The sequence below is a fragment of the Hyla sarda genome, chromosome 10 (assembly GCF_029499605.1).
Source record: "Hyla sarda isolate aHylSar1 chromosome 10, aHylSar1.hap1, whole genome shotgun sequence".
NCBI classification, from domain to species: domain Eukaryota; kingdom Metazoa; phylum Chordata; class Amphibia; order Anura; family Hylidae; genus Hyla; species Hyla sarda.
Window position 1 is genome coordinate 8320480 of NC_079198.1, and position 11460 is coordinate 8331939.

The 11460-nt window shown below is 45.3% G+C and overlaps 1 protein-coding gene across 1 annotated transcript; it reads right to left on the minus strand.

The window, feature by feature from the left end:
* Positions 1-1301: 1301 nt before the first annotated feature.
* On the minus strand, positions 1302-4821 carry LOC130294267 (cytochrome c oxidase subunit NDUFA4-like). The gene is made up of 4 exons (XM_056543879.1): positions 4665-4821; positions 3159-3247; positions 2597-2657; positions 1302-1598 (listed from the first exon to the last, which is right to left on the minus strand). Exons 1-4 carry the CDS (start codon positions 4704-4706, stop codon positions 1542-1544), a joined length of 249 nt encoding a protein of 82 aa, XP_056399854.1. The 5' UTR covers positions 4707-4821; the 3' UTR covers positions 1302-1541.
* Positions 4822-11460: the final 6639 nt, after the last annotated feature.

Below are 11460 nucleotides of genomic sequence, written 5' to 3' on the forward strand. Positions count from 1 at the left end.
GACATGACATTACAAGCCTCCAGCCCCTGCATCGCCAGTTATCAGCCACGGAGCAAAGTTCACTCTGCGCACCAGATGACAGGTCGTGCTGCAGGGGAGATCACGGGGATAGGATGCCTAAGGGTGAGTTACCCCTTAAATTAGGCAGCAACTTGGCACTTAAAGGGGAACTCCTATCCAAAAGGATCAGGGATAAGATGTCTGATCATGGGGGGTATGGCCGCTGGAACCCCCTGCAATCTCCATGCCAAGACCCCAGCGTTCTGAACATTATGTTTAGAAAGCTGGGTTCAGGTGGTCATGACGCCACACTCCCTCCACTCACATCTAAGGAAGTGGGCATGATGGCCATCAGGGGTGACAGATTCCATTTAAGGGTTGGGTCACACGCTATGGATAAGCTACTGACCGCCCTAGAGTGTGCCTCCAGCTGTGCCCATGTGTCCTGCTGGCAGAAGCAATCCACCGCTATGAGCAGACACAGTGATCTGAGAGTTGTGCGCGCATGCGCCGTGTACACTCAGAAATGGCAGCTGCTCCCCCTGCTCTGAGCTAGGCCGAGTGGCCATGTACACTGCGCATGTGCGCACAACTTTCAGATCGCTGTGCGCACAACTTTCAGATCGCTGTGCGCCCATAGCGGCAGATTTCTACTATGAGCAGACAAAGCAAGACAAAGGGGCACAACAGGAGGCTCACTAGGGACGTGAAATATGCTGCAGATGTCCTTTGTGTGACCCTACACCAGTGTTTCCCAACCAGGGTGCCTCCAGGTGTTTCAAAACTACAACTCCCAGCATGCCCGGACAGCCAAAGGCTGTCCGGGCATGCTGGGAGTTGTAGTTTTGAACATCTGGAGGCACCCTGGTTGGGAAACACTACCTTACACTGAGATGGTTTATACAGGATAAGAGAAAATAAAAAAATAAATAAAAAAAAAGTAATAAGTAAATGAAAAAGCACCCCCTCTGTCTTCAGGTTGTGAGTGTTATTACACCTTGCCTTCATGCTCTTCAACAGAACCGAGGTGCAGAACCAAACACACTGAGGACAGGTGCGGTGCTGTTTTTAGTAGGGGGCACAAAAATAAATAAATTAAAAAAGGAAATAAAAATAAATGAGCTGATTATTCCTGGAGAACTCCTTTAAGGAGGGGCCACTTTGCAATTGTTTGGCTTGTTTCACACCATAGAAATGGTTTGGGGGGGGGGTCACTATTAGGAGACCCTTAAACCATAATGCCGAAACCAATAATGACCTCCAGTGTTTTACGCCGGCAAGAAATCCACAGCAGAGGCGTCTCAGGTATAAATCAGTGTATTGTACAGTAAGTCTGGCAGTCACCAGCTGGAGCGAGCGCTGCGCTTCATCACGAGCAGACGCCACTTCACACCGCGCTAATGTGATTAAAGCTCAAACTAGAACACAATGACAGAACAAGCTGAGCGAGCGCCGCGACGGGGGCCTGATCTGATTAAATAGAGATTCCTGGACAGAACGATGGCGGCTTCTGGAAGCGAATGAGGACGGGCGGAGGCTTCTTAATAGTCGGGACCCTCCTTCTTCAGATTCTTGTAGTCGATCGTCTCATTGTAGAGCTGGGGGGGGGGGGGAAAGACAACAAATGGTTAATGGGAAACACTCCTTGTGAAAAGTATAATATATATATATATCTCTCTCTGTACATTGCACGGAACCCTCAACATGCGATGGTTTCAACAAACGATGGTCCATTTGGAGCGGATTACCATCATATGTTGAGGGACCACTGTACATGTTAGAAATAAAGACATCGATTTTTTTATTTTTTGCGTTTTCGTTTCTCCTCACCCTCTAATAGTCGTAACATTTTCAGTTTCCCACCTACAGCCTATATGAGGCCTTTACATGCCAATAACTGGACTTTGTAATGACATCACTCATTTTACAGCGTAGACCAAAAAAAAATTTGTGGGGCAAAACAAAAAACAATAAATAATGCTATCTCGCAACTTTGAGGGGTTTAATTTCTTCTTGGTGAATATTACAGTAAAAATTACACTTTGTAGGTCCGTACGATTACAACAATACCGATGTTTTATTTTACTATTTTATAAACTTTTATGTATGAACGAGAGCTTAAAATTTTCATTTTCTGACCCCTATAACTAGAGACGAGTGAACTTACAGTAAATTCGATTTGTCACAAACTTCTCGGCTCGGCAGTTGATGACTTTTCCTGCATAAATTAGTTCAGCTTTCAGGTGCTCCCGTGGGCTGGAAAAGGTGGATACAGTCCTAGGAGACTCTTTCCTAGGACTGTATCCACCTTTTCCAGCCCACCGGAGCACCTGAAAGGCTGAACTAATTTACGCAGGAAAAGTCATCAACTGCTGAGCCGAGAAGTTTATGACAAATCGAATTTACTGCAAGTTCGCTCATCTCTACCTATAACCCTTATTTTTCCGTATATGGGGCATTTGTGCCGTATTCTGTCGTTTTTATTGGGACCAGTTTTATTTTGATAAAATAAATCACTTTTTGATCACATTTTATAATTTTTTTTTCTGGTGTATGAAGTGATCAGCAATTCATATATTTTCTTGGCGGGGGTTACCTTGTACTGGTAGTTGGGGCTATTCTTGGCCCAGGGGTCAGGGTTGTTCTTCTTGTCCCAGCTGAAAAAAAAAAAAATAAATAAATGTAAAAAAAAAAAAAAGATATAAAAAAAAAAAAAAAAGCACAAATTTACCAACTATAATAGTGTTCTCCAACCAGCGTGCCTCCAGCTGTTGCAAAACTACAAGTAGCAAAACTACAAGTAGTACAAAATTATGTGGATCATATATATTTATTTATATTTTTTTATTTAGTAAATTTTTTTAACACAAATATATGTTTTAAAAAATAAACAAAAATGATGAATTTTATTTATTTAGTTTAGTTTAACAAATATATATTTGTGTTAAAAAAAATTATACATATACACACACACTTTTTTTTAACACACAAATAATTTATATATGTGTGTTGAAAAACAAAATGTAAAAAAATTATATTTTTTAATTTTTTTATTAGTTTTTTTTTTTTTTTTTTTTTTTTTTTTTTACACACATATATAAATTATTTATTATGTGTTTAAAAATAAATAAAAAAAATTATATACAGACTAAACTTACACGACTTCTGGGCTGGTCATTGTGTGTCTTAAAGCGTAAAGGATGGAACCGACACCACCGCACCCCACAAACACGAACAGGGGGATCAGCTGTGGGGAGACAAATATCAGTCATATATAGTGCAGAGGAGAACAGGAAATTGGGTCACTGTCCCTTTAACACCCTCCATCTCTTCCCCCCCCCATCTAAATATAGTCTATTACTCCCTGTTATCAGCCAATTGAGGCCAAACCGCGTTCCCACAATCCTCTATTATAACACCCCCACATTGTCATATGGTTCCCGGCCCTTTAAGACCGGACAATCCTACAGCCGTCAATGTCACCTACAGACCGCTAACCTTGAGGATTTTATGTTGTTATGGCGGCAGGAACACAAGCATGCTGGGATTTGTAGTTTTAGCGCCAGGCCCCAGATCAGAACGTCTACTCTTACACTGTTACCAATTCAATCTTCGCAACTTATGGTGAAACTACAAGTCCCAGCATGCTCCGACAGCCCAGACTTCCACTCGGATGTAGCGAGACTACAAGTCCCAGCAAGTTCACACAACATGAGATTGGGACTCCGATTCCTACACTGGCAGGAAGGCACTACAGATCCCAGCACGCTCTGACAACCTAGAAATTCAAACCGCTAGTGACACTACAAATCCCAGCATGCTCCGACAGCCCGGACTTCCCCTCAGATAACAGTATGTAGCAAGACTACAAATCCCAGCATGCTTTGACAGCCTGGGATCAGGACTACAACCCTAGCATGCTGGGATCTGTAGTGCAGTCCTCTCTCCTGAGCTACGTGCGGAGCAACACGTTCTGGGCGACATGAAGGAGACCGTAAACAAATAAAACTCCATGCATTGGTTAACCCTGTGTTATCCCAACCAGAATGCCTCCGACAGTTGCAAAACTACAACTCCCAGCATGCCCGGACAGCCGAAGGCTGTCCGGGCATGCTGAGAGTTGTAGTTTTGCAAGAGGGTATATCCACGACTAACAAAACAGCTGATTTCTCCCAAAAACAGCACCACCCCTGTCCTCAGGTTGTGTGTGGTATTGCAGCTCAGCTCTATTAAAATGAAGAGACAAGTTGTAATACCACACACAACCTGAAGACAAGTGTGGCGCTGTTCCTGAAGGAAACTAAGTTTAGAAACTGCCAATAATTAGGGTGTAGCCAATAAGTTGCTTAGCAACAGACAAAGTGATTGCCCAGTGACTACCTTAGAGATGCACAGGGCTATGAAGACTCAGTAACCAATCACATACAGCAGAAGTGTCAGCTGACCAGGAAGAGGGGCGCTGGGGGAGAACCCCCCTATATATGACCCACATGGATAGTTCTGGTGTATAAAGACAAGCAGGTATGGACTGTACCACCCCAGCTGTAAAGGGGATAATAGAATATTTTCTGTTGTGTCTGGTCGTTAAAAAGAATTAGGGGTCAGGTGACATATTGTGGGTGAGACCATTGCACATGTGAGGGGGGGGGGACCCACATACTCACACTGGGGTGTTTCCGGGCATGGGTGAGCATAGTACGGATCATGATGGCGGCCGCTGCTGTCTCCTACGTGCGCACGGATTCCTTCACTGCGGTACAATGTCACAGGAACACGCCGAGGACCCCTCTTACGTCACCGGGAGGGGGGGCCTTCGCCGGGGCCGCCCTGACAGAACGCCTGCGCGATCCTGCACACGGGGGGCGGGGCTAACTTTCGGAGCGAACGTTCCAGTACAAGGACAGGGCTGCCCGCAGAGAACGCCTGAACGTTCCTATAGTCGTTAGTGTACTGTATGTTCTTTATACGGCATATTACATACAGGGCAGATAAGTGAAACGTGTATTATATTTAATTTTATATATACATATATATATATTTTTTTTATTATCAGTTAGACGGTGACAGATTGCGCAGGCGCGGCTAAAGCCGATCCGCGCGCAGATGTCAAGCCACGTGACTCAGCCTCCCGGTCAATTTTTAAAGAGGCGATGTGTACGACCACCAGAGGGCGCTGTGCACCGTGAAAAGATTTTACTTAGAACTTCATTGTTTATTCCCAGAAACTGCAAATTCTTATCACACAGGGGCAGAGACTCCAGTGAGGGGGACACTCAAGTGCAAGAAGACTGTGCTGTCCTAAAGAACACAACCCCAAGCAGGATCAGTAATGTATGTACACAGTGACCCCACCAGCAGAATAGTGAGTACAGCTCTGGGGTATAATACAGGATATAACTCAGGATCAGTACAGGATAAGTAATGTAATGTATGTACACAGTGACATCACCAGCAGAATAGTGAGTACAGCTCTGGAGTATAATACAGGATATAACTCAGGATCAGTACAGGATAAGTAATGTAATGTATGTATACAGTGACCTCACCAGCAGAATAGTGAGTACAGCTCTGTGGTATAATACAGGATATAACTCAGGATCAGTACAGGATAAGTAATGTAATGTATGTACACAGTGACCTCACCAGCAGAATAGTGAGTACAGCTCTGGAGTATAATACAGAATATAACTCAGGATCAGTACAGGATAAGTAATGTAATGTATGTACACAGTGACCTCACCAGCAGAATAGTGAGTACAGCTCTGGAGTATAATACAGGATATAACTCAGGATCAGTACAGGATAAGTAATGTAATGTATGTACACAGTGACCTCACCAGCAGAATAGTGAGTACAGCTCTGTGGTATAATACAGGATATAACTCAGGATCAGTACAGGATAAGTAATGTAATGTATGTACACAGTGACCTCACCAGCAGAATAGTGAGTACAGCTCTGGAGTATAATACAGGATATAACTCAGGATCAGTACAGGATAAGTAATGTAATGTATGTACACAGTGACCTCACCAGCAGAATAGTGAGTACAGCTCTGGAGTATAATACAGAATATAACTCAGGATCAGTACAGGATAAGTAATGTAATGTATGTACACAGTGACCTCACCAGCAGAATAGTGAGTACAGCTCTGGGGTATAACACAGTGACCTCACCAGCAGGATATCAGATTACTCTATAAAAAGAGACAAGTAGACTCTCATACAAAAATGAAAAACTTTATTAGTCTTCCTATAAAATCACTCACAGCTGTGTAATGGCCTCCTAGGTCCTGTATATAAATGTGTGACCTGTATGACGGGCAGGGCCTAATATACAGGCGCAGCCTACTCAGGCACCAGCGGAATAGAAGTAAAAAAAAATAGTGCAAAAGCGAGAAGGCGCTGACATCAAGAGAGGCGGTCTGGGTCACATGTTCATTATTGACCACCGTTAAAATCTAATAAAATGTATTTTTGTTCTGCTCATTGGACAAACACATTAAAGTCAACCGGTCACATGTTATGTCATTGCTTCTTAAACAATTTTCTTCTTATCTGTCTCTAATTTCCAGTTATTTCATTTCTTTTTTTGTGATTATGCAGTTTTTGAGATATGCTTTACAGCAGGCCCGTCAGTAGACTGAAAGCGTCCCATTGATAAAAATGGGAACAGGATCTGGGCACGCTTTGTGACTTTTACAAACTTTATTCTAGAGGGAGGCTGAACGGTAAGCAACAGCTATTGTGTTATCTATACACTGTTGTCACCTTTCACTGTACTTCGGTCTGTGATAAGGAGAACCCTCATGGGAAGTGATATGTACAGAACAGCAAGTCTCAGGTTAGTTTTAGGCCTAGTGGTCAGAATGGGAAGTGCAGGATTTTAAGATTTTAAATATAGATCGTAAAGTGGAAAATAAAAATTTAAGAAAAAAAATTCACAAAAAATTCTTAATATGTAAAACACTAATATATAATCCCCTATTTCAAGTCTTTGTTAAATATTTTTTTTAAAGCTTTATTTTTTTCCTTATTTTCTATTTGTATTATTAAATAATAATAGTATAAATGACCACCTTTGGCTGTCCATGCATGCTGGGAGTTGTTTGTATCTGTGCGGTGCCAGCGTCATGCCCTGCAGGGACCCGCCGGTAAAGGCAGACATCAGCAATCGCGCCCGATATCCGCCACTAACCCCTCAAATGCCGTAATCAATACAGATCATGGCATCTGCAGCAATGCGTACGTTTAAATAGATGATCGTATCGCCCACGGCTCTGGTGCGGGGAGCCGATCATCTAAAATGGGTCTTCTGCTCTGGTCTGAGATGGAGCAGTCCAGAGCAGAAGATGACCGATAATACTGATCAGTGCTATGTCTTATACATAGCATTGAACATTATTAGCAATCAAATGATTGATTTAGATCCCGTATGGGGGACATAAAAAGTGTAAAAAAAAAAAAAGTTAAAATGTAAAAATGAAGTTATAAAAAAAAGTGAAAAATCCCCTCCCCCAATAAAAATAGAAATTGTCCCATTTTACTACCAAAAAAGTACATATCACAGCACAAAAAAATGAGCCCTTATACCGCCCCATATACAGAAAAATGAAAAAGTTTAGGTGGTCAAAATACCGTAAGGAGATTTTTTTGTACTCACTGTAAAATATCTTTCGTAGCCTTCATTGAGGGACACCTATACTGATTGGTATAAGCTCTTGCCACTAGGAGGCGCTGACACTAGGAAAAAAGTCGGCTCCTTCCTGGCAGGACATAGCTGCCCACTGGAAGTGAGGTAATCAGTTTTGTCACAAAGCAGTAGGAGAAGCCAACAAAGAAATATGTCCGAAGGACCCTAGAAAAGAATCCTGGATAAAGAAAAAAAAAAAAAATTACCGGAAAATAATATACGGATTTACAGTGAGAAAAAAAAATAAATAAAAAAAATAAAACCAACCTCAGTCATTGGGGGACACCTATACTGATGGCATGTACCAAAAGCAGTCCCCTAGGGTGGGAAGAACAACCACTAGCAAAAGGGGATCAATCCAGACACTGAACCCACTAGTCCGTAAGGCCTGCGGTCCATGGAGTGTGACTCGGACGCCAAAAGGAAGGGACCGTGCTTCGCAGAGACTCTAAACTTATGTCACAGAGAGACAAGAAAAAAAGGTCAACTAGGAAGCCAGATGGGTCATCTTGGAAGGAAGTAGGAAAACAACTCCAAGGAACACAGAACCAGACAGAGGGCCAGCCCAGCTGGAAAACAAAAGTGGAAAAGGGCACAACAAGAGAGCCGCAACCAGAGTCAAACGATTCAAGAGAACATGGCAGAAAAACACCAGGGAGAGCAATGGACGCCTGGACAGAAGGTGGAGACCAGAAAACCACTGGAAAAAAGAAAGAAAGATGGAAACCTGCTCAAACGAGCCCCCGGGAAGCGAAATAGCTTGACTGGTGTAATCCGGATGACCGGAACGTCATCCATCTTGAGAGAACATGGACCCCGATTGAGGAGACTGAAGGTAATAATGGCCAAAAAAAAAGGAGCGGAACGTCCAGAAAAGGGGCATCCCGGGACACCAGAACGATAGGTTCGGAAACTGGAGGTTCCTGGGTCACCTGGAAGACTGACAGAAAAATAAAAACAGCCAAAAAAGGAGTGGAAGACCCTGAAAAGGAGCATCCCGGAACATCAGAGCAACAGACATGGGAAAAAGGAGGTTCCTGAGTGTCCTGGAAGACACCTGAAGGGTAAGGAAACCCAATGTTCGTGAAACGCTCCCACAAATGGGAATGCAGAGAAGTCTGGGCAGGATCGCTACACATGCCCGAGACCTCAATCATCACTAAAGCCCAAGACTCAGGAGGTCAGACCTAGAAAAGAAAGCAAGCCACAACGTCCCAGGATAGTGTCCAAGACAATGAGACCAACCGGTCCTGGGCCCCAGAGCACACTGAAGCAACAACCCTTCAGGACGGGAACGGAGGTGGAAACGAGATGGGAACCCGGCTGGGACAACCAGGCTCTGAACACAGGAAGGTTACTCCAGAAGACCGTGGCGTCAGTGTAGTGTAACTGACACAGTCAAGGGAAGGAGGAACACACCCTACCAGCGAAAGTGTGCAGAGGTGGAAGGAGAGCAATGGCAGGACCCAAATGACAGATGGTGGCTAGACCGGCGGTGGCCGAGCCATTCATGATTGAATAAACCCTCCTACAGAGGAGAGCGCCATGGCTGAATGAACAGCAGTAGATAACCAAGAAACCAGAAGAGAGCCAGGCTGCAATAGTGGGCAATAAGCACACAGGCTGACAGTGCAAAGCTTACGAATGCTTTCAGTGAGAACAAGGGCCCAGCCAGATACCCCACCTATATAGTGGAAAGAGAGAAATGGCTCAATCTCGGAAGTAGAAAGCGCCCAGCGAAATAATCCCCTAGTGGGAGGGGAAAACCGGGGTGGTCTGGATGAAACTCAGGCACTGACCATGCCAAACCCCCTGATTCCCATACCCCTGTGGAAGGGAAATTGTCAAGTGCGCTAGGCACTGTAGGAGCAGGGGAATGCCAACCTATGGCAACGGTATAAAGTATATGGCAGACATGCATCCCAGGAACTCAGAGAACATAAAGAGCCAAATTGTGTCCCCAGAGGGATCGGAATCCTGGACACTGGCTGGGCAAGATGCAAAGACATAACTACAAATGAAAGGTAGAAGCACACACCCAGCAACCAACAGCGTTGAGAGGAACACCCCAACAGGGTGAAAACCTTGGGCCCAATGGGCGCCAACTGAACCAGGCTGGTCAAGTGTAAGGCAACAGAGCAGGCACCTGAGCCAACCTGCACAGGAATCCAGGAAGCTACCTGGAGGCATAGGGGAGCGCTGAACTGATGATGCCCCCCCCCCAGGCCCCATGCCAGAACAGAGGTGTTCAACAGTCACAGACATGTGGACACCAAACTGCAGGATAGCCTGAAGCACACCCCACCGACAGAAGGAAGGTGGGCACTACACGTGCAGAGGGACACTGACATGGAGACCTCACGATAGTAGTGGGGTACCAAGACTGCAAACACAAAAGAAACCGCAGATATCCAAAAGTGCGGCAGCATGGAAGACCGGCTCAGCACCTAACAGTGTGTCACAACCATGCCCCTAGCAGCCAACCTGGAACTCTTAGAAAGGGGAACAGAGTGCTGCAGTTGCTGTGAAAGGCCATGGAACCTGTAGGAAACATCCACATCCCATCTCCTTATGATGACACAGATGCAAGAGATGAAGGAAATATGTGGGACAGGAAACAAGCAGACAGTCTGATTAGTATAACAGGAGCAATGAACCCACAGACACACTGTGTGGAACTTCACATGGAAAGAAAGTCACCGGGCTGCAGTCACGGGAGCGGCAGGAAAGGTAGAGGTGATCTGGTGGATTAGAACCATGTAGACACAGTCTGGCTATATGGCATAGGGACCATGGCCACACTGGGTCCCGCATTCAGAGCCTCACATTGAAAGCGGCCACCAGCCCTCAGCTATGAGAGTGGCAGGCATGTAGAGAGGGACCTGGTAAAGCACGGAACCCTGCGGGCCAGTATGTGGTGCATTGTATAAGGCCCATGGAGCAACATGGGGTGACTCACTCAGAACTACATCTCGGCAGTGGGTTACCTGAATGTCCATTCTCGGAGTGTAAAATGTATGGTAGTTGACCTGACGTAGCAGCAAATCATGCAGACAACCACTAGTAAAGGATTATTGAACATACAGGATCACTCCTTCGAACTCTCCCACAGAAAGTGGGGTACTGGAATGCGGCCGAGCTAATGGGCAACCTGGCTGTGCCAGAGACCCAGCAGATGAAGTCTGGCTGACTGGCATCAGTCCCGTGTAACTGCAGGGACCCACATCCAGATTCCTCACACCAGCAGTGAGGTATGGGAACCTGGCCATCCCCGCCGCCCTCAGAACGGGTATTCCCATCACCCTGTATAGGGTCCATAGGTCACGCTGGGTCACTCCTTCGTACATCTCGCACATCAGTGAGGTACCGGAACTCCAGCCGCAGATATATCAGCAGTGAGATGACTGACAGGTGGAAGAGGGAAACCACACAGACCACTGTCTGGCGTACTGGTATGGGTCCATAGTAGACTACGGGTCACTCCTGTGGATACCTCGCATTAGCAGTGGAATAGCGGAATCCAGCCGCGGATGCGGCAGCTGCGAGCTGAGTGACAGGCGAGACTACTGTCCGGCATATTGCTATCAGGTCCAGTTCCTGTCAACGCAAGGACACTTCCATGGAGACCTTGCCTAACTTAACAGCCCTTACTAGAAAATAATAAAAAACAGACCAGGTCTGGGGAGCTCCCAGACCTGTGTCTTACCTCCTACTGACACTAGCTAAAACTGATCACCTCACTTCCAGTAGGCAGGTATATCCTGCCAGG